The sequence below is a fragment of the Glycine soja genome, chromosome 13 (genome assembly GCF_004193775.1).
Source record: "Glycine soja cultivar W05 chromosome 13, ASM419377v2, whole genome shotgun sequence".
NCBI classification, from domain to species: Eukaryota; Viridiplantae; Streptophyta; class Magnoliopsida; order Fabales; family Fabaceae; genus Glycine; species Glycine soja.
Genome location: NC_041014.1, coordinates 21,101,345 through 21,123,689, shown reverse-complemented (window position 1 = coordinate 21,123,689; position 22,345 = coordinate 21,101,345). Strand labels below are relative to the sequence as shown.

General features: G+C 30.8%; 1 protein-coding gene across 1 annotated transcript; it reads left to right on the top strand.

Moving 5' to 3' along the window:
- Positions 1 to 10,222: 10,222 nt before the first annotated feature.
- Positions 10,223 to 15,773, top strand: LOC114381461 (NADPH--cytochrome P450 reductase-like). The gene is made up of 18 exons (XM_028340723.1): positions 10,223 to 10,567; positions 10,670 to 10,729; positions 10,824 to 10,900; positions 10,997 to 11,054; positions 11,144 to 11,230; positions 11,324 to 11,360; positions 12,153 to 12,222; positions 12,323 to 12,514; positions 12,598 to 12,690; positions 12,785 to 13,010; positions 13,118 to 13,201; positions 13,296 to 13,447; positions 13,868 to 13,964; positions 14,222 to 14,371; positions 14,462 to 14,539; positions 14,654 to 14,776; positions 14,862 to 14,975; positions 15,325 to 15,773. Exons 1-18 carry the CDS (start codon positions 10,223 to 10,225, stop codon positions 15,403 to 15,405), a joined length of 2,124 nt encoding a protein of 707 aa, XP_028196524.1. The 3' UTR covers positions 15,406 to 15,773.
- Positions 15,774 to 22,345: the final 6,572 nt, after the last annotated feature.

Genomic DNA, 22,345 nt, shown 5'->3' with positions numbered 1-22,345 from the left:
AAACGGGTGCTCTGGTTAATAATACTCTGCGGTCAGATCTGGATGTTTGTTTTTGCACCCTCCAATTGCAAACCTACAGCTGGCTTCAGATGGACTTTTCTTTGAGTGCCAAATAGAGCTATATTTTAGTTGTGATTATGAGAATCCTTTGGTTGAATTAGACGTGCAGGGTTTTCTATTTCTTTTTGGTTGGGATGCCACTTCTCATTTCCTAATCAATCTTTCGGGTTATAACGCACTTCTCATTTCCTAATCAATGTGGATTGTTTTTTCATGTCCCAACGCACTTAACTCCTCCAGCTACTTACTTGTCTTCATTTTGTTATTCATTCATCCCTCAAATTTCTGTAAAATCGATTTACAGCAATAATCTACAGAAAAATGGGTTCATTATAACTTTATACTAGCCACCAGACCCTAGAAATTTATGATGTTAGGTCCTTTGTTATTAATCCTTTGCATGTATTAAAGGGAGTAATTGCTTTTTTTTTTATCCTAATACCAACTGTTTTGTTACAGTCTTACAGACATTTTGTTGATATAAGAAATCGCGCTGGCTTTGATTGATCAGGTTACTTTATGGACATATTGACTGTTTAGACACTTAGTTTATTTTCGTATTCGATTAAATGATTAATGATGTTACATATACTCACAGATGATATTTTTATATATATTTTTATGAGTTTTTCTGTATATATTTTTTTTTTCTATTTTTATTATCTATCTAACTAAAACTAATCTCACCTCTTTTCTAGTTATTATGGTAATTACATCAACTCATCATTTTAATATAAGATGATGCCTATTAAGCAGTATTATTTTCAATTGAATGGTGTTTGAACTTTTTTTAATGTATCTGTTCTCTAGAATTGATTTATAGTTAATTTTGAAAAAAAAATACAATTGTTTAAAAACTCATTGAATTAAAATAAACTATATTTAAAATCCATTGAAAGGAAAAAAAAAATTGACATGCAAAACTAAATTCTCTTGTGAAAAAGGGATATGGTGTCTCGTTTTTTCTTTTTTTATCCTCATAATATAAATCATTGATATCAGACTTATCATATCTTTTTTTTGTGATACAAACTCATCATATCAGTTAATGAAAAATACTGCTTTTATATAAATATATATAGATAAATAGATAGATATGAACATGATAATACGGTATGGGACACATAACATGTCAATAAGGACAAAAAAACAACACATCCTCGAATAAGTGGGGCATTCAAGAATCCTTGCCAAAATTAAGCAACGCCAGGATGCAGATTGCGTACGAATTGGTTATAATTATATATTTATTCTAATGTTTTTTTTTATGTTTTCTTTCGAATGAAACATCATTTTCTTTGTAGAGAATTTAATTTGATCACATTAATTCTTTAAAAAGATCAAAAAATATTTTAATTTCAAAAAGATCAAAAATAATAATTAATTTAGTCTTCTTTTAGACCGATTGTCTCCTTCAAAAATGTCCGGATTAACTTCATTTTCATCATCTCATAGAAATAAATGTAATACTACTTTGGCTATTTTATATAAGAAATAAATCAAGATTAAATATACTTTTAGTTCTTGATAATTTTTTTTTGGTTCCTAGTATAGAAAAAAAATAAGTTTTTAATCCTAAAAAATTTCTATTTATTTTTTTCTAAATTTATTTAGATAGAAATTAAAATAAATTGATTTAAATGGTGTTTTAGAGATTGAAAAAGTTTTTATTAGGGATAAAAAAATTATTAAGGGCCAAAAACATTTTTAAGTCAATGAATAAGTAATTCATTTATACAAATAATTGAGAGTTAGTTAATTTGAATTTATAGTGTCGTAAATTTAAATTTAATTTCAAAAATGCAAAAGATATAAGTTATTTCAGATTTTTTTTAAAAGTAGTTATATAAAAAATACAAAATATTTAAGTTGAGGTTATATTTAGGGTGTGTTGGACTCAACTTATTTTAAGTTTAACTTCTTATAAGAAAAAGTTTGGTCTGACACTTGTAAAATAAAAATACTTTAAGAAATAAGTACTTATTTTTAAAGAGTAGATTATAAAATAAGTATATATGATATGTGGCTTAAATTGTTGATAAGAAAATAAATGCATCCACTTATATAAATAATAAATGAGCGTCTCATTAATAAATTTTACAATAAATTAAGGATATAAAAGAAAATAAGTAATTAATATATTTAAAAATGGAATTTTTTTATAATTAATTAAGACAAAAATGTACCCACACGTTTCTTATATAAAAACTAGTTAGTAAAATCATATTGTTACTGTAAAAAATTATAAGAAAATAAATAGATTACCATGCTAGACTTTAAAATTGTGAGATATTGTCTTCTTTTTTTTTTTTTTTACAAATATGATGACATATATAGAGGTATCTCGATCGATCATCAAGATTTTTAAATACCTCCAAGAAATCTGTTGGTTGTCCCTTCAAATAATGATTTATTTATAGGCACCAATTAGGTTTGTCTATTAAATCTCTACAATTATTAAGAATTTAAAATAGTCATTCAAATTGAAAATCACTAGTCAAATTAGTTTAGATGTCATTCACATTTAGCTAACAACATTTCATACACTCATATACCATTTGAATATAAAAAATAAAAAAATACACTTCTATAGCATGTTATAAATCCCTTAATTAATGAGGCCCATGTTGACCCATGCATGGTATATCACGTAATATTACTCTTTTAATCCCTGAAATTAAGGATATGCATATCTCGACCCAAAATTAGTTTTGATGGGTTTAAGTTTTATAAATTAAGTTCAATGTATTTTGAAGAAAGGTTCATGTTATGCTTTGAGTCATATCAACTCAGTTTAATGTCATATATTATTTTTAAAAATTTAAGTTTTTTTAATAATTATGTATTAATAATAAAATGTTTTCTATTTAATAGATAATATACCTGTAAAGCATCATATTATATTTATATTCATATTATTTATTTGGAATTATGTAATATATATTATAACTTAACTTAATTTTTATACTTGTTTTATTATATAATTTAACTATACAGAACATTAAAATTCATACATCGTGTATATAAATTAGTGACCTATTTTATCCTGTATTGTCGGCTCTTGATTGAGTCAGATTAGATTTAGATAGATGACTTGTAAAAAATTCAAGTTAATTTGAGATAAAGATAAACTTGTCTCATGTTTATCCTTATTTGAAATTGTAGGTACATCAACTTAATCTCTAAAGTTATTAATAATATTTTGTGCGTGAATTATCTAACATAAAATTGTTTTAACTTAATTAATAATATTGTATTTAAATTTTGAGTGTTATATTAAATATTTAGAGAAAGTTTTATTATCTATAGAATCTTACCTACTCAAATTATCTATTTTTTTAATGAAAATCATACGTGATACATAAAAGTTTAAAGAGCTCAATCTATTTGAAGTTTTGAACGAAACGGAAGATTCTGTTCCAACAAATTTTGACTCTTGATTTCGTTGGATTTCATATATATTCCATCTATTTATTTATTATTTGCTGCTGGAAATGTCATTCTTTTCATTTTATATTGCTTCTTCTGAATTCAAATGTTTGAACTTTTATAAATGTAGACTCAAGGCTGCTGAATATAAGTAAACAAAGTTCAATAATTATTATCTATAAGGGCTATCTCATCTTACAAATTAGACAATGTTTGTTTTACAAATTTTAACTAATTATAATTTTTACAAGTTAGTATTACTAGTACTACGGAGAACTGAAAATGTTTGATCAAACATCAAACAATGATGTATCAGCTTGATTCTCGTTATATATATATGTATTATGTAATTCACAATATTATTATAAGTCCTCATAATTTTTTTATTTTATTTGGAATCCCGTAAATTTCTTAAGTCGGCGAAAGAAAAAGAATATTTAACTGTATTTTTCGATAATTAAACATAGAACAAAGTACATCACGTACCGAAAGCACGTATGAGACATTTTATGTTTATACGAGTTGAAATTTTGAATGCGTTGTATTATACCCAGACAACAAAAACTGTGACATGTAATAAAATAATTAAATATAAATTATCAATTAAATTTGTCTCTGCAGCGTCAATAACATGAATTTTTTAGAAAAATAAATATTTTACTAAAAATATTCTCTAGAAAAATACCGAAAGTCAAAATAAAACCATCTGAACTTTTCTATTGAGCTTTGACATGTTGAAGAACAAGGTGACTATTTTAAATTTTAGGAAATGGCAACCAGGGTAGACCGTGATAGCGGTGGCCCGCACGCGCTGCCGTTAAACTGACTTTGTAATATGCATTTTTGTTTTTTCTTCTTTATGACTTTTTATTCAGTTCAATAAAAAAAAATTGCAATTGCTTTGAGCAATCCATATTCAAAATCCTGAATATATTATAGTCTCCTCTTGACTCTCGTCCATTTTCTATCTTGAAATTGTGAAAAGGAGCCCTACTTTGGATAATTTTCAAAGAGAGAAAGGAAGTTTGAGAATAAGATGGCTGAAAATTACAATTAGAAATAACTTAGACCTTTGCTTCCACGTGTTTAATAGAATCGTTAAACAACTCTTATTAAATAGCCAACAATATGCTTAAATTTGAACCAATAAATAAAGAGTTTAATACTTATGTATTAAGAATCTAACATTAAATTATAAATTATTATTTGAATTATTTTAAAATTCAACAAATTTATTATATTATGATTTGATGTATGCATTTTTTTTTATTAAATATTAAATAAAGAACTTAATAGTGACATTTACATTTAAAAAGATTGTATATAATTAATGTTGTAATTTTGTTCTATTAATAACAAAACTTCCTCCATGCCTCTGATGTTTGAACCGTGCACCTCATAACCTTTCCCTCCGAGTCTGGCGCACATAGATTTGCCTATAATAACTATATAGAGAATCAACGTTGATGCCCAAGTATTTGGATGCTATCCAAAAAGAAAATGATTGCAATATTAATCCCTATATAAATTGACACAGTGAAGTCTTGTGAAATTAATGTATCATGAACCAGAAGTAATCACCACAATTTTGTTGTTGACTTGAATTATGAGTGGTGAATGTCAGAAAATGGAGTTGCATGGCTCTCCACTTTCTGGTCTATGATGCACTTAAAACTGAACTACAGTGGCAGAGATCTTCGTGGTCTGCAACAAGATGCTATGCCATGGGTGTAACTAACCTTGTTTGTGAGTTAGATGGTTCCCACGTGATTCAAGGTAGGTGTGCTAGCTGCCTACTTATTTCCAATAACCTCAGCTACTTACACCAACAAATTTGTGGACTTAATTCTATCTCTGGCCCATTTAAGCATATCACAGTTTGATGCTTTTTGCACTCAGCATTCTCCTCCGAGTCCAACTCAGGGGTCTACCTGTTGTTGCTCTCGGACCAATTAGGAGTCTAGGACTAGCCTTGTTTTTTGGTTTGTTTTTTGTGTTTCATGTACCAAACAACTTAAATAAAATTCACAAAAAAACAACAACTTAGATAAATGAACGTTTGTGATATTTCGGTACACTAAACAGGGAAATGATAATCGGTAAGAATTTTATTATCGAATCCTGGGAACAAGGATTATTTCCATCGATTTTTTTTGGAAAGAGTATTAAGTCATTAAAATAAAGTAACGTTTTCACAAGAACTTATGTGATAATTGGATAATTAATAATCAATTTAATAGAATACAAATATTGAGAATCTAGTTAAGTTAACCAAAATTAAAAGATAATTACCTAAAAAGAAAAAAAAAGTAAAGTAAGAGAAAATCGATTTTGGAATTTTGACAAACATTTGCGCATGAAAAGTTTGAGTTAAATCATATGATTGAAATCGTTGGAGTTTAATTTTATTGGACTTTCTAACATGTAATTAATTTTTATTCCTATTCAATTAAGCTTAGTTATCATCAACCCACAAATTCATCCAAGTCTTAATCCCTTGAGTGAAAGAACTTAAGTCCCTTGATTCTATTGTCAATTTATTGAATTAGTGTAATTGAGGTGTTTCCATTCAGAAAATGAATTTTAACGATGACCAATTTTTTTTACTTTATTCCTAGGCATAACAATGGCTGATTGCCTTCTTCAGTTCACAATCCAAAAAAAAAATTCCAATTACAACTAAAATTATAGAATCGTGTAATTAGTTGATGAAGCTAAAAACAAACATTAAGCATACAACAAGAGCAATAACAATACTTGATTGGATCAAAACAAACGTGGTAATTACATGAAGTTAGTCCAATTACCTTAAACATCGACGTATGAAGAAATTAGCCACACATAACTAGGGAGGAAGCAATAATTGATGACAAAGAGGGAACCCCAAGCATATACGTCGTGTCGAACTCCTTCTCTAATCTCATTGCCTTCAAGATGCAAGAATGGGATGTCTAAAAACATATGTTAAAGGCTTCTTAAAACAGTAATTGAAACTTGACTTTTTCATACGTGGGTTTATCTTCTTAGCTCATTTAAGTCTGTCCAAAAATGGGCTTGCTTAAATGAGTCCAAAGAATTGACAATCTCAAATAGCTAGCTAGCTCAAATATGGACAGGCTTAAGCTAGCTTGACAACTTTCAAAGTTTTCTTTCAATAACATCTTTAAACATATTTCCAAAGAGCTCATGAATGTAGTTCATATAGGATAGATAAAACAAGCAAAATCACATATAAAAAGTGACAATTCTCAAGCATCAAATGAGTTTATTCAATAATCAACCAAATTAGATTCAAACAAGGTCCAAAATCATAAGGTATATAATAATTGCACCAAAACTATTGCAAAAAGCAAGTAAAGGTGACAATTAGTAATCCTCTATATTTTTTGGGTTTCAATCCTTGTAAATTTTAAAATTTATGATTATAGTATTAGTTGTCAAGTAACAATATTAATGGATGACTAGTTTGATGTCATCATATGTTTTGAACGAATATGAATTTTAAAATATAATTTATTAAAAAAGTTATACATGTAATATTATTAGACTCTTTGATGATATGACAAACTAATAAGTTGTCAACGTGGTTATTTCATTACTAGTTAACGTTGTTACTTGACAATTGGTTCAAAAAAAATCGGATACTAAATTCAAAATAAAAATCTTTAAAGAATTAAAATAAAATCCTTTATTTTATAGAGACCAAAAAATCCCTAATGAATATTTATAATTTAGTAATAAGTTTGACAAAAAATCTCGTCCGGTTTATAAAACAATGGCTGTGGTGGGTAAGTCGCTTGTGTGGTTTATGGTGAACAAAGCAATAATGATTGTTAGATTCGTTGATTAAATATTGAATAGTGATGATTCATCACCATTGATCCAACATCTATTCGTGTGATGGCGTCGCAACCAACAACTTGTTTTTCTTCTTGTTATTATTGTTATTCTTACCGTTGTTGTTAATAGATAGGGGATTAACTACATTTCCAGGGCAGAAAGAAGGTTGCCTATACGAGAGTTGTTGAGGAAGGAATCTTGAGAGAAGTTTGAAGCTTAAGAGAGAATAATTTGTTGGAGATGTTGAACTAGTTAAGATTGAGTTAATTCAACTTGGGATTTGGGCTTGGTAGTTGGTTGTTTTCCAAAAATAAGGGTTTCAGCTGGATCAGGTTTCACCTGAGAAATTGTTGAAGCCCATGTTTAGCTGTACGAAGTTCGATAACTCAAATAGGAACGTTTTGATTTCCTTGCTCAACAAGTTCTAGCTTTTGTAGGTAAAGGTTGCAGAGGTTCACACGCGAGGACAAATTTGAAAGGAAAAACCCCGTCAAAGTGTTCGAATGAAGATTCATGATGAATAGCCGGGTCAGATTCTCAAATATTTTAGTGATGTTTCTTGCGAGGTTCCAAAAGCTTTGAAACAGGTAAAAAAATTTGAAGAACAAGGGGTTTAAGTGTGATTTTGTAGGAGAGGTTTAAATGGAACGAAGGATTTGGGTACAAAACACTAGCTTCATTAATTATTCAACATAAGGGTAAAAAAAGAGTTTTAATAAATACAAAATAATAATACAAATTACATGAATCTTCACAATTCAATATTTAATCGATAAATCTAATGGTTATTATATATTGATTTTCCCACCATAAACCACATGTGACTTCCTCACCATTGTGAACATTGTCTATTTACAATTATCAATAATATAAAAATTTATGTACCTTATATTAAAATATTAATTTTTCTATTTTTTTTCAGATTTGATAATATTTTTTAAAATAAAATTAGAGTTGAAATTCTATATATCGTAAATATAAAGACAATTCACTGTCAATTATTTCCAAATAATACTAAAATGACTTTAATACAATTATTATAAAATCAACAACTCATCATCATAAATAATAATAATAATATAGTAATAATTTATAATGAATTAATAATATAAAAACTCTTTTCATTTTAATAATAGTAATGAAATTCATCATTTTAATTTGTTAAAATAAATTGTACGGATTGAGCTTAACATTCTCCTCTGCATTTCTTTGTCTGCTGAGTCTTTGGTTGTACACGTGTTCGCATCTTGACCTGTATTTGAAATCCCGCGTGTTCACGTTGCCACCGGATGAATGAAACAGAGCAAGGCTTTACACCAAAGCAATAAACAAATGAATGAAAATGAAAATGAAGATGGCATCATGGGAAGATATTTTATATATTTACAAAATTAATATATAAAAATAATTTATTTAAGATTTTTTTAGTTTCATATATACTAACATAAGTACATAAAATTACATATAGTTTCATTTTTAAGAAGCCATGTATCATTATTTTTTGTTTTATTTTACAACGCATGTATTGTGAATTTTCATATTAAATTAAATTAACATTTCTTCACATTCAATATATATATATATATATATATAAACTTTGTTTAATTTTATTAGGTCATTCTCAAAGAATATAAGTCATAATAAGACACTTGCAAATTACTAGTAAACATATTCTTATCAAACAATTCAATTTTAATTTTTTAAATTTAATTAAACAACAATTTTTGTTATGAATTACGCAATTTAATTTTTAAGACGTTATCATTAAAATATTCCGTGTGATATATATTAGTATTAATATTAATTAATCAATATATATAATATGGAGCCTACCGTAGTCGATGATAGTTGTATTAATTTATGAGTTCCGAAACTCGAACGTTAATCTTTCTTTCAAGAGTGAAAAAAATGGAAAAGACGAAACAACAAGAAAAGACAATCATAAACTCTCAAAAAAAGGAAAAAGCAATCAGTAAGCGGCAGATGACAGAAATCTGAACTGATCTAGGTCGTATTAGCCTATTAGGTAAGACCAAATTTCATAAAACCAACGTTGAAATTTTCGATAGAGATTAGGAAAAGAGGTAATATACATTGAATGTTATTTCTATTCACTATCAATATAACGTATTACGCATATAACCGATAATAATTTACTTTAACTAAATAATGATCTTCATATCCATTAACAAACTTTCAACATAGTTATTATAAAAATAAAAAAATAAATTATTGTTTTTTTTATTAAAAGTGGTAGAATATAAAGATACCTCCAATATTATCAAAAGAAATTTTTAGAAGCACACTTTTTTATATTATTAGAAGAAATCTTAAGAATATATTTTTTATTAATTAACTTTTATTATAAATTATAAAAAATGAACTTCATGTTTCATTTAATTATTTTCTCTTTAAGTTTTACAATTTCCTAATAAATTTTAAGTGTTAGAAAATGTATATTAAATATTTTAATTAATTTATTAAATTAATATAGAAAAAAAGTATAAGACTAACAAAATTTAATCGAGTTGATAACAAACATACTCACATCATTCTCATCCTCAACTTAAAATTTGACTCGTAAATATTCAAAAATATATTTGTATAAATCTATAAACGTTTGTTAAACTTGAGACTTGATTTATGGTGAGCATTAACCAGGGTTAAGGGAGGTGTGTTAGGTGGATTTGACCGGTCTGGGTTGGTGGGCGTTGTTGGTTCAGTGTTGTGTTGTTTCCCTCCCAACAATATAACCTCCTCTCTCCCACCCTTTTCTTTCTTCAGAGTCTCTCTCTCAACTCCCAACTACTTTGTTGCATTACACGCACCAACCAGAGAGTGAGAGAGAGAGAAGAGACTCTTCCTTCCTTCAATTTCTTCAACCACCACCAGCATGCAAGACTCCGGCTCCATGAAGATCTCCCCTCTGGATCTCATGTCCGCCATCATCAAGGGCAAGCTCGACCCCTCCAACGTCTCCTCCTCCTCCTCCAACGCCGCAGCTGCCGTCCTCCTCGAGAACCGCCAGTTCCTCATGCTCCTCACCACCTCCGTCGCCGTCCTCGTCGGCTGCGTCGTCGTCTTCATCTGGCGGAGATCCTCCTCCCCCAAGGCCAAGCCTCTCGAACCACCAAAGCGCGTTATCGAGAAGCTTCCCGAAATCGAGGTCGACGACGGCACCAAGAAGGTCACCATCTTCTTCGGCACTCAAACCGGCACCGCCGAAGGCTTCGCCAAGGTATAATTATTAAAACTCAATAGTTACATTTTCTCTCTCTCTCTCTCTCTCTCTCTCTGTTTCTTCTGAACCTCGTTTTAATTGAATTTTTCGTTTCAACAGGCCATAGCGGAAGAGGCCAAGGCGCGATACGATAAGGCCACGTTCAGAGTAGTCGATATGGTATTGTTATTACTGTATCTATTCTTGTGTTTCCGTTTTTATCTGTTAATTATTACCCCGATTTTATGCTTATGCTTCGGGATTTTTCGAGCAGGATGATTATGCTGCCGATGACGATGAATACGAGGAAAGGTTCAAAAAGGAGACTCACGCTCTTTTCTTTTTAGCTACGTGAGTGTCTTTCATCATTTATTTATTTCCTTTTGGTTTGTTTCTATTAATATTTCTGTGCTTGTTATTATTTAATCTGTTGTGGTGTGGGTGTAGATATGGTGATGGTGAGCCAACTGATAATGCAGCGAGATTTTATAAATGGTTTACGGAGGTGAGTTTGAGACGGGCTCCGGTGGCATTAATGTTGAGAGTGAAATGATTGGGTTATGTGTTGACTTTGTGCTCTTTTTGTTGTTTTAGGGGGGTGAGAAAGGAGAAGGATGGCTTGAGAATCTTCACTATGGTGTGTTTGGCCTTGGAAACAGGCAATATGAGCATTTTAACAAGGTTTGCATTGAGTTCCAACAATCTTCTGGCTTTCTAAAGGTTTTAATTTGATTTTAATCATGGAGTTGCTTGTTGCTTTGGCAATTAATGCAGGTGGCGAAGGTAGTGGATGACATGCTTGCTGAGCAAGGTATTCTATTCATTCCTTTTGATCCCTTTCGGTACTTAATTAATTCCCACTTGAATTGGCAGATTTAAATTTGATTTGTACAGCTTTACAATCACAATTGAAGGCAACCAATGCTATAAATAATAGAAAAAAAGTTTTTGTAATAAAAACAACTCATATCTTTCACTTCTATGCAATCGTTTTCCAAAGGTTGAAACTCTTAGTAGTTAAGCACTGTAAATGCATGGGCATTGGGCAGTCTATCTCCTTGCCTTACGCTAGTCTTTTAGGTGAATATTACTTCAATTCTTTGGATCTGGATCTCACTGATGGGTTATTTTTAAAGAGAATCAGACGCTAAAGGTTTTTTCAAAATTAGAATCCTTGCATAGGACCCACAATCCTAACACAACTTTATTCTTTCTATTTCTTTTTCTCTTCACATGACCCTCACATGAGAGGGGACCGTGATCCCAAATATTTTTACTTCATAAGAATTCTGCCAGTAATTAAACTATGTTGGTTGAAAAGTAACCTTTTGCTGATTCTCCAGATTCTATGATAGATAATTAAATTAACACACTAAATGAAATGTTGTAACATAAGTGGGCAATTTTTTAATGAATTTGATTTCTGCCAGGGTTGTCATTTAACATGATTCATATTAATGCTGTAGGCAGCTAAGTTCATGTATTACAAAGCTTAATTATATATTATAGTTGTAAAATTTATGTTATTCTATTTAATCTTTCACACTTTGATAGTTCTACTTCTTACCTTGAATCTGATCTGACCTGTCCTCTGCAATTGCAGGGGGGAAGCGTCTTGTGCCAGTGGGCCTAGGAGATGATGATCAATGCATTGAGGATGACTTTACTGCATGGTATTGAAATAATTAATTAAGTTGACATGAATATACTGGAGCAGGAATCTTTTTTTTATGCTTTATTTCCCTCCTTCCCTAACTATGACTGTTATTGCAGGAAAGAAGAACTCTGGCCAGCATTGGATGACTTGCTTAGAGATGAGGACGATACAACTGTGTCTACACCATATACTGCTGCTGTTTTGGAGTACCGGGTTGTTATTCATGATCCATTGGAAGCTTCTGTCGACGAAAAGAAGTGGCATAATGTAAATGGTCATGCCATTGTGGATGCTCAACATCCAGTTAGGTATGTTAGAATAGTAGTTATTCAGTTGCAAATCAGTTATGCCATATGTAAAGTATAATCTGACATGAATACTACTCATGCAGGGCAAATGTGGCTGTGAGAAAGGAGCTTCATACTCCTGCATCTGATCGATCTTGCACTCATTTGGAATTTGACATTTCAGGCACGGGAGTTACGTAAGTATCTGCTTGTGGAAATATAACTGTAGAAATACATTTGTTTATATAATGTTCTTACATTTTCCTTGTTCTTATGCTGTTTTTTTCACAGATATGAAACCGGGGACCATGTTGGTGTTTACTGTGAGAATTTGTCTGAAACTGTGGAAGAGGCGATAAGGTTAATAGGTTTGTCACCAGATACCTATTTCTCAATCCATACTGATGATGAGGATGGAAAACCACTTGGTGGAAGCTCCTTGCCACCTACATTCCCACCCTGTACTCTAAGAAAAGCACTTGCACAATATGCGGATGTTTTGAGTTCACCCAAAAAGGTGCTTGTTTTGAGCTTGATGCACCCTTAATTTCAAACATATCCCTTTATCTGCTCAAGAGATTTACTTTATGTCACAATTAATAATACTTTGAACATATTTTCCAGTCTGCCTTGCTTGCCTTAGCTGCTCATGCATCTGATCCATCTGAAGCTGATCGACTAAGACATCTTGCCTCACCTGCTGGAAAGGTTTAATATTTTATTATTTTATATCAAGGGAATTTTAAGTAACTTTTTCTACTTATTTTTCTCATTCGTATGCTACTCTTGTGTGCCTTTGTAGGATGAATATTCAGAATGGGTGATTACCTCTCAGAGAAGTCTCCTTGAGGTCATGGCTGAATTTCCATCAGCCAAACCTCCAATTGGTGTCTTTTTTGCAGCAGTTGCTCCTCGCCTGCAGCCTAGATTTTATTCAATCTCCTCATCTCCAAGGTTAATTTCTTTTTATTGCTTTTGCATTACTGTTTGTACATGTGGTATTTGGTTGGCATGTAGTGACTGGGAAGAGACTAGTAAAAACGAAGACCAAGTTGGAGAAGCCTTATTGAACGTTCTTGCTTGTCTTTAGCCTTGTAGCAATAAAAAGTAATAATTAGTTCATACCTGTCAGCAAATTTGGCAACTGACTGTGCAATATCTAAGATGTTCTGATTTCCGAAGTCGTACCGACATATTTTTTAGCCAACCCATTTAATCTTGAACTTCCTTTACATTCTTAAGTCTGAGCCTGTTCTCAATGTTCTCAAAACTTGAAATGTGGCATTGTGATTTGTTTACTTCTTCCTAAGTCTGCATATCATAAGTTTATGTTCTTGTACTTACAATTTGGCTGTTTGCTGTAATTGTTAACAGAATGGTGCCAAACAGAATTCATGTTACCTGTGCATTAGTACATGATAAAATGCCCACTGGAAGGATTCACAAGGGAGTGTGTTCAACATGGATGAAGGTACTTATATTTGTTTCCTATATTATGGTTAAACTATTTAAGATCGGCAAAGTATAATCTACTAAAAAGATTGTCTTTAAGTACAAGTATCAGCTTGAATTTGACAAAGGAAATCTATGCCATGGTTGAATAGTATTTTTATTATCAATGCCTGGCCACTTTTGATGACAATACCTGGTTCTTTTAGATATCCATAATCTTCTGAGTTTATTTTTCTCCATTTTAAAACAAAACTTACCATTTGGTTTGATGTCCAGAATTCTGTGCCATTGGAGAAAAGCCAGGACTGCAGTTGGGCTCCTATTTTTGTTAGGACGTCCAACTTTAGACTCCCTGCTGATAATAAAGTGCCTATAATCATGATTGGTCCAGGCACTGGATTAGCTCCTTTCAGGGGTTTCTTGCAGGTTTATAATCAACTTGATATTTGATCTCCTAATTCTTTCTCATCCATCTACTATGCTAATTATTTATTTTGTTTTTTATTTGCACTTCAGGAAAGATTAGCTCTGAAAGGAGGGGGAGCTGAACTTGGCCCTTCAGTTTTATTCTTTGGATGCAGGAACCGTCAAATGGTGAGTTATCTATCCTCCATGAAGGTTTATGAGTTCTTTTTCTGAAAAGAGATTTATGAGTTAATTATAATTTAGGTCGGCTTACCAATATTATTTTAATAATTTTTATTAAAGGACTACATCTATGAAGACGAGTTGAATCACTTCGTTAATACTGGTGCACTTTCTGAGCTCATTCTTGCCTTCTCTCGAGAGGGACCCACCAAGGAGTATGTACAACATAAAATGATGGAGAAGGTACTTACTTTTTCCCAGATACGATTTATTTATTACCAATCAACGCGGTATGCCATGCCTTAATTGACGGTTCATGTGCCTGCAGGCTTCAGAAATTTGGAGCATGATATCTCAAGGAGCTTACATTTATGTGTGTGGTGATGCCAAGGGCATGGCCAGGGATGTACACCGTGCCCTGCACACAATTTTGCAAGAGCAGGTATATATTTTTAAATAATAAAATCTTGAATTGCCTTAAATTGATGGCATGGGTGAGGGTGATTGCGAATTTGGCACCTTATATTAGTGGCTGCTACTACCTGCAGCAATTTTTTTTATTCTAGATTTGTTGTTAACATATAAATTCCAAACAAAATATCTTTGCTGCGTAGACATCATGCCTATTTTGTAGAGGTTGTCTCTTCTGGGAAGGCTCAAGGGTTTTTGTCTTCCGTGATATTGTTCACTATGAATTTTCCTTTTCCACCAAACCTTTTGCTGATTTGATGAATTTTTAAAAATTGAGTATGTGGCTAATCAAGTTCCTTTGTGAATATCAATCATATCAGGGTGCTCTCGATAGTTCCAAGGCTGAGAGCATGGTAAAGAATCTACAAACTACTGGCAGATATTTGCGCGATGTATGGTGATGATATCTGAATGCAAGCCTCGGGGTGACGAAGATATTAATAAAACCTAGAGTTATGGCTATAAGATATTGAAAGGGCCTTATTTGCGCCACCTTTCATAGTGCCCTCAAAATTGATGGGGGTTCTTGTTGCCATCCCGACAACATTTCCTACCATTCTTTTTCACTATATTTTCTAAAGAATTCTTTTTGGTTCGTGTAATTTATATACTGTTTATACCTAGACTATGAACGATTTACTTTAGCTTTCATGTAATGTATGATGAACCTCAAAGAAAGGTTCAGAGACGCAGACAATTCCTTGTACTGTATGAACTATAAAAGAATGTTTGGAGGTAAAGAAACTATTTTGTGCAAGTGTTATTACTAGATTTAAATTTAATATCCCAAAAAATGCAATAATCCCATGCAAATTACTATTGGATCCGTTGTAATTTTCACATCCCAATTTCTTAAGCAATTGCCTTTTCCAATTTTCATTCATACCGATTTGAGGATGCATATATTTAATATTGGATCAAATTTTGATAACTTCAATTATAGTATATAAATTACGTATAGATTTGTGATCAGTTAAATTCAATGCTTTTGCTTTTCTTAATATTAGTATTATTAACATAATTAGAAAGAAACAATATTTTTTTATCTGTATTAATTTAGAAAGAAACAATATTTTTTTTTCTGGCATGTCATTATTTTTTTTAATAATGAAGCATATTTAAAAATAATAGTTTAGTTATAATTGATCCAGATGTAAGGGAATTGAGGTATTTGATATATAAATTAAGGAGATAAAATGTCAACAAAAATCCCAACTTATTCTGTTGATAATCTTGGCAAAATAAAATTTATTTCTGATTATTTTCTTTACTGTGTTTTAGTTTTGGATACATCATCTGTTACTATATAAAATCAAATTTGAATAGGTTATAAATATTTTTAGTAATATTCTCTAATAAAAATTAAATTTTCACTTTAATAACTCATTAAAAGTTAAAGAATGTTTTTAAAGAATACTACTACTATAAAAAAATTCTTTAATACTCGAAATTTTATTCTTTTTAAAAACAATAACACGCCAATGCCATATTTACTATATTAGTGGTCTAGCTTTTTTTTTAAGCAATTAGTGGTTTATAGTTTGTTTTTTTGAAGGGGGTTTGTGGTTTATAGCTGTTCGCCTACAACTACCCCCTTTTCATATTTTCAATAGTTATACCTCAGTTAATTCATTTTCATTTAATGTTGCAGTTCTACATAAATATGAGATGGGTATCAACCTAATGTAATATTAGTAGAATAAACTATAATTCACCAAAAAAAAAGTAGATTAAACTATAAATCGTTGTAATTGTTAGCTAAATCCTATAAGATGGAGTATATTAATCATATTATTCTCCACCTGTAATGATGGCAATTATTAATCTTACTGTTGATGCCGCGGTGGAGCATCCGCAATCAACCATATTAAATTTAGTTGAACAATTTGATAAATTTTTCAACCCTTATTACATCATGATACGAAATATTTAATGAACAAAGTCAATCATTTTTTTTATAAAGAATCTCTCAATTGTGACGGATGCCGCCTTCTGTCAGCGAGAAGTAAGTCAAGAAATTATTAGATTGAGATTGCTTGAATTGAATTAATGATTTTTTTTAAAGTAGTTGTACACCTGCGTGAATATCAGCCATGCAAATCATTTTCATTAATTCATATAAGTTCTTCGTAAACTTTCCCAAATGCGTATTATTTCATTTTTCAGACTGGCCAAGGTGGGGTAGACACTTCATGGCACCACCACCTAAATTGCCGACTAATTTACTTAGGAATCAACATTGTAATAATTATATTTTTCATGTCTTAAGATGAGCAAAATCAATTCGTCCAAACTTGAAAGAACCAACGTTGAGCTATGATATTTTCAATCAATATATTTTTACAAACTATATTACAATTTAATTTCCCTCGAGCCTTCGCACCATAAATTTTGTAGAAATCAAAAGCTGTGGAAGTTGCTAGAGAAATGAAGCATGAGGCCACCAAACTTTCCCACCTACATTATTCAAGTTAAATACCGCGCACCACTTGAGTGCACGTGCCAATAAATTTCAGCCACAAAAAAAATGTGGGCCCTTTCCTTTGTTTGAGCAAAACACGGAGTTTTCGGCCAAAACATTGTGCACACGTGAAATCCATAATAGAGAGTTGCTATTGGTCTTAATCTTTACCTAATCATGATTTATTAGTTGTTTTCATGATGAAAAATATTATATATAGTGTTCTTAGGAAATTGCTTAAAAAACTAAAAAAAAAAAGAAATTTTTATTAGAATGTATAAAATTGTAATGTTCATGTTTTTTTTTTATGTTCTTTGATGATGAATATATTTTTAAAATTTTTTAATCAATATTTTAAGAATATTGATTGCAAGACCCTTTCATGAAATATTCTTCCCTCCTTTTCTATCGGTTCTTGATAACTTTGCACACAAAACATTTACACAAGAAATATTAAGTATAATATACGGACTTGTTTTCATCGTTTAGGTAAATTTTTTAAAAATAAAATAAAATATTTAAGAAACATGTATAAGAAAAATATACACAATTAATCTAAATCAATGATAAAAATAAGTAACTTCAATTTAAGAAAAAACAAATTTTTAATCATTTCAATTTGAGTATAAGATTTTCACTAAAAAGTGGCATTTTTTTTTACAAGTATTAGCTTTATAGTTTTATGTAAAAGGCACAAAATAAACGAATGGAGTAATGTATTCCTAATCTTTTGAAAATGTCAACTGTCCTTCGGTTCCTTGTATTAAATTTACAATGTCTAAAGTCATTTTGTAATTAAGTACTTTTACCTAGTTTTCAAGGAATACTGATCTTAAAAGGAAAAACATTAACATTGTGTTTTGATATATATGAAAAAGAGATGTAAGTGAGAAGTGAAGAAAGATAAAGTGAAATATAAGTAAAATGAGAGATGAAAGTGCGATTTTTGATATATATGAAAAAGAGATGAAAAGTTATAACATTGTAGAAAAGTTAGTCTCAATCTCACCTGAATTTTTTGGTACAAATCTCACCTGTATTTGAAATATATGAAAACCACAATGCAATAAGAGATTTACGTAGAATCACCTGAAGGAATATAATGTGAACATCTATCATTATTTTGCTCCATACCATGGCTTGATTTCTTCTGAAAAGGCTTAAATAATAGGAGTATGATGATTATTTTGACGACTTATGGATGTGTTTAAATGATATGGATTACTCTTGATTACATAAACTGAAAAATAACCTGTTCAGAAGCATAAAAATAAAATAACAGACAACTTGAACATAGGCACCCTATTCACAAGCGAGTGCATCATTGATTCAAATCTCTACACATAATAACAAAAACCTAAATTTAAGTTAAGATACAAAAACAATAGAAAATTCTAGTTCTGTTTATGTCATAGCCATTAGCAGCTTTTATCACTCTTTATTCTTCAGCAGCATCTTCGATTTCCTCATCCTCCAGTACTCCTCGAAGGTAGAGAACATTGTTACATCTAGAAATACAAAGTTACAAACAATGAAATAAGACTTAACTAACGTATTTAAGACATGACACTCTCAAAGGAGGTGAAAATGAAATAAATTTTAGAAGAAATAAATTATACAAAGTCGGCTCAAAGGAGGAAATGCACATATTTTATTTCTTGTTGTATTGGATTTTTTATCATGTTCAGAAGTACAAAAATAACAAAATGTTGCCGCATTATATAAAAAAAATTTATATACAAAATATACAAGGATGACAGATAGGACGTGAATCAGCATTGGCAATAATATTTAGGTGGTGTAAAAAGTATTTTCGACTTTTGAGCAAGATAAACTAACTTCATATCACTTTTTTCAATTCAAACAACCCGATTCAGAAACCATACACCATGTTATCTTCTACCTCCCAAAATATGTTACAAAACAGTGAAAACAATGATTGTAAATTCTAGTTTCCAGTGTTCACAACAATGTGAAAACATAGTGAAAACTACAATGAGAATTTAAACTGCAACATGGTTTGAAAAAGATTGAATATACTACTATCCAATTCGATTAAAAGCAAATTGGACTACATTGGATGATTCAGTTTCTTGACTAATACTATTTAAAATATTTCTTTAACACACCAGCATTTTTCAAATAGCACAATTTAACTTTATATTTTTTTTCCCTTTAATAAAATGTTTTGCATATTTTCTTTAAAGAACTAGCTACTTCAGTAAATAGTTTGATATCTAAGTCACTAAAATATATGACAACAATTGATTGTAATAGCATGAGTTTGCTTATCTTAAGTAATGGTGTGATTTGATATTTTAGTACCTAAAAGACAGAAAGGCTTCAATCATCTTAAGCAGTGATACAATGACATTGATTCTTATGGTCATTTCTATTAACTATACGGGATGGTCACTTGATTTTATTTGCGGTGGAACAAGAAAAATATGACAATAATCATAATAGTACAAGGGGATACGGTTTAGTTCAATTTAAAAAATGGAATATGAAAACAGATTCGAACTATAAAAATGTGGATTTTAGTGCTTGGATTGGATTTGAAAACCTCCTATGCGTTAGCAAAACTTGGGACGCTGCGAGAGCTAGAAGCGGTAATTAGGGTTTTGTACCGCAAGACCTAGAGGGACAAAGGAAATTGGGATATGATTCGGGCTCTTTTGAGAAGCCCAGAATTTTTCTATTGTTGTCTGAGGTAGTTACTATTTCCACTCCCCCATTGTACTAATACACTCCCCGTTTTCATTTTGTTCCCCAAACTACCCTGCTAAACACGCTCCTCCCATCTTTGTCTCCCTCCTATTTAATCTCTTCCAAAAAAACACACTCCCCTTCAAAATCTCTCTAAACTGAAAGTGCCCATCTCAACCTCGCAAAGATGTGTCTGTGAGCACACTGACAATAATGTGTATGAGATTGATGGAGTTTGTTCACCAATTTTGGTCACGGGTTGGCTTTAAGGGTTGGGTTAGTTGTTCCTTTTTACTGTTTGAGGATGCATAGGACATCATGTGTAGATATGTGAAAGACATAAATTTGTAGACTTATTGCACTTTAATGCATCTATGGATAGTCATTCGATGGTGGTCTATTTTGGTTTACCATTGGGATTGGCACTTGTAGATTCAGAAGCTTTGGTTTCCTTGTGGATTGGTGTTAATGGATTGTTGAGGGGTGGGGATTTTCTTTTGTTTCTTGGGGTTGGGAAGAATTAAGGAAGAGATTAAAGAATAGCTAATCATGTCATTGGTAATTGTCATTTGGAGACGTGTGGAGGGGTTGTTTTTTTCCATTGGAGCATCTAGGATGAACAAAGAGTTGAGGGGAGTGTATTTTCTGAGGTTAGTTTGGGAAAAAAATAATAAAAGGGAGTGCATTAGGATAAATGAAGTGGAAATAGCATTATCCTTGTCTCATGTAGTAATCTTTCAAGCCCAAAAGACAATTTGTGAACCCCAAACTGGAAACTAGTAGATAGATCCGTCCAGGCCCAACTGGTTAGTCAATCAGCGGCAAATTTCCCAACGAGGCACTGTTTTACAAAATTATTCCCAGTTTAGGGCTGTTTGAAAAATATTTCCCAGGGGGTGCTGTTTTTGCACGTCCCCAGCATGGGATGCGCCATTTCTGATGGCGACTTCGTGCATGGCTGACACGTGGGGAGGAAAGCGCCATTATTGCTGGCGATTTGAGACCACGTGACGTCGGAAACGCCAGCACTGTTGGCGCCACAGTGAAAGCGCCACTGCTCTTGGCGATTCAGCCTAAGGGATTGCAGAGATCATTTCCCAGGAGGCTTGCAGCCTGCGACGTGCAGAGGAGGTGCAGGGTGTCGCCAGGCTGAATGGCGATTTGGTTGGCCCAAATCGCCAGCCCCAACAGCGACTTCATTGCAAAATGCTGCTTAAATCCCCCCCTCCCCCGTAAAGCATTCACGCGAATGCAGAAAAGAAAAGAAGAAGAAGCTTGCTGTGTGGGAGAAAGAAGAAGAGCTGTGGAAAGTTTGCTTCATTTGTAATTTTTTTCAAGTAAGTTTGTTTAATTAACTTTTTTATTTTATTTATATTTTGTTGATAATTAGTAATATATGTTATTAGTTTTTTTTATGTTAAATTAGTTTTAGTATGCTATTATTTGTGTTATAAGAAACATTAGATTTAGTTTATTTATTAATATTATTAGTTTGAGTTCTTACTTTTATATACTAGATTAGAATTATTTTAAATTTTTTATATGGTAGATTAGAAATAGTTTTAGTTTTAGGAAAGATAAGTTATTAATTTTATATGATAGATTAGAATTATTTTAAATTTTTTATATGGTAGATTAGAAATAGTTTTAGTTTTAGTTTTAGGAAATGTAAGTTATTAATTTTATATGATAGATTAGAAATACTTTAAATTTTTATATGGTAAGTTAGGTTTATATAAAAAAATTTATATAGTAGATTAAGAATAGTTTGGTGTTTCATAACTTATTAATTTTAGATTAGGTTTAATTTAAATTTTGTATATGCTACATTATATTTAGTTTAAATATTTGATATGATAAAATTGGAATAGTTTTAATTTTTTTATGATAGATTATGTTTAGTTAAAAAAATTTATATAATACATTAAAAATAGTTTTAGGTTCCATAAGTTATTAATTTTAGATTAGAATTGGTTTAAATTTTTTTATATGGTACATTACATTTAGTTTAAATATTTAATATGATAAATTAGAAATAGTTTTAATTTTTATATGGTAGATTAGGTTTAATTAAATAAATTTATATAATAGATTAAAAATAGTTTTAGGTTCCATAACTTATTAATTTTGGATTAGGTTTAGTTTAAATTTTTTATATGATACATTACATT

Coding starts and splice junctions, on each gene's coding strand:
- LOC114381461 (XM_028340723.1), top strand. CDS start 10,223: ATGCAAGACTCCGGCTCCATGAAGATCTCCCCTCTGGATCTCATGTCC. Junction 10,730..10,823: donor CGTTCAGAGTAGTCGATATG/GTATTGTTATTA, acceptor TTTTTCGAGCAG/GATGATTATGCTGCCGATGA. Junction 13,202..13,295: donor TTGCCTCACCTGCTGGAAAG/GTTTAATATTTT, acceptor GTGCCTTTGTAG/GATGAATATTCAGAATGGGT.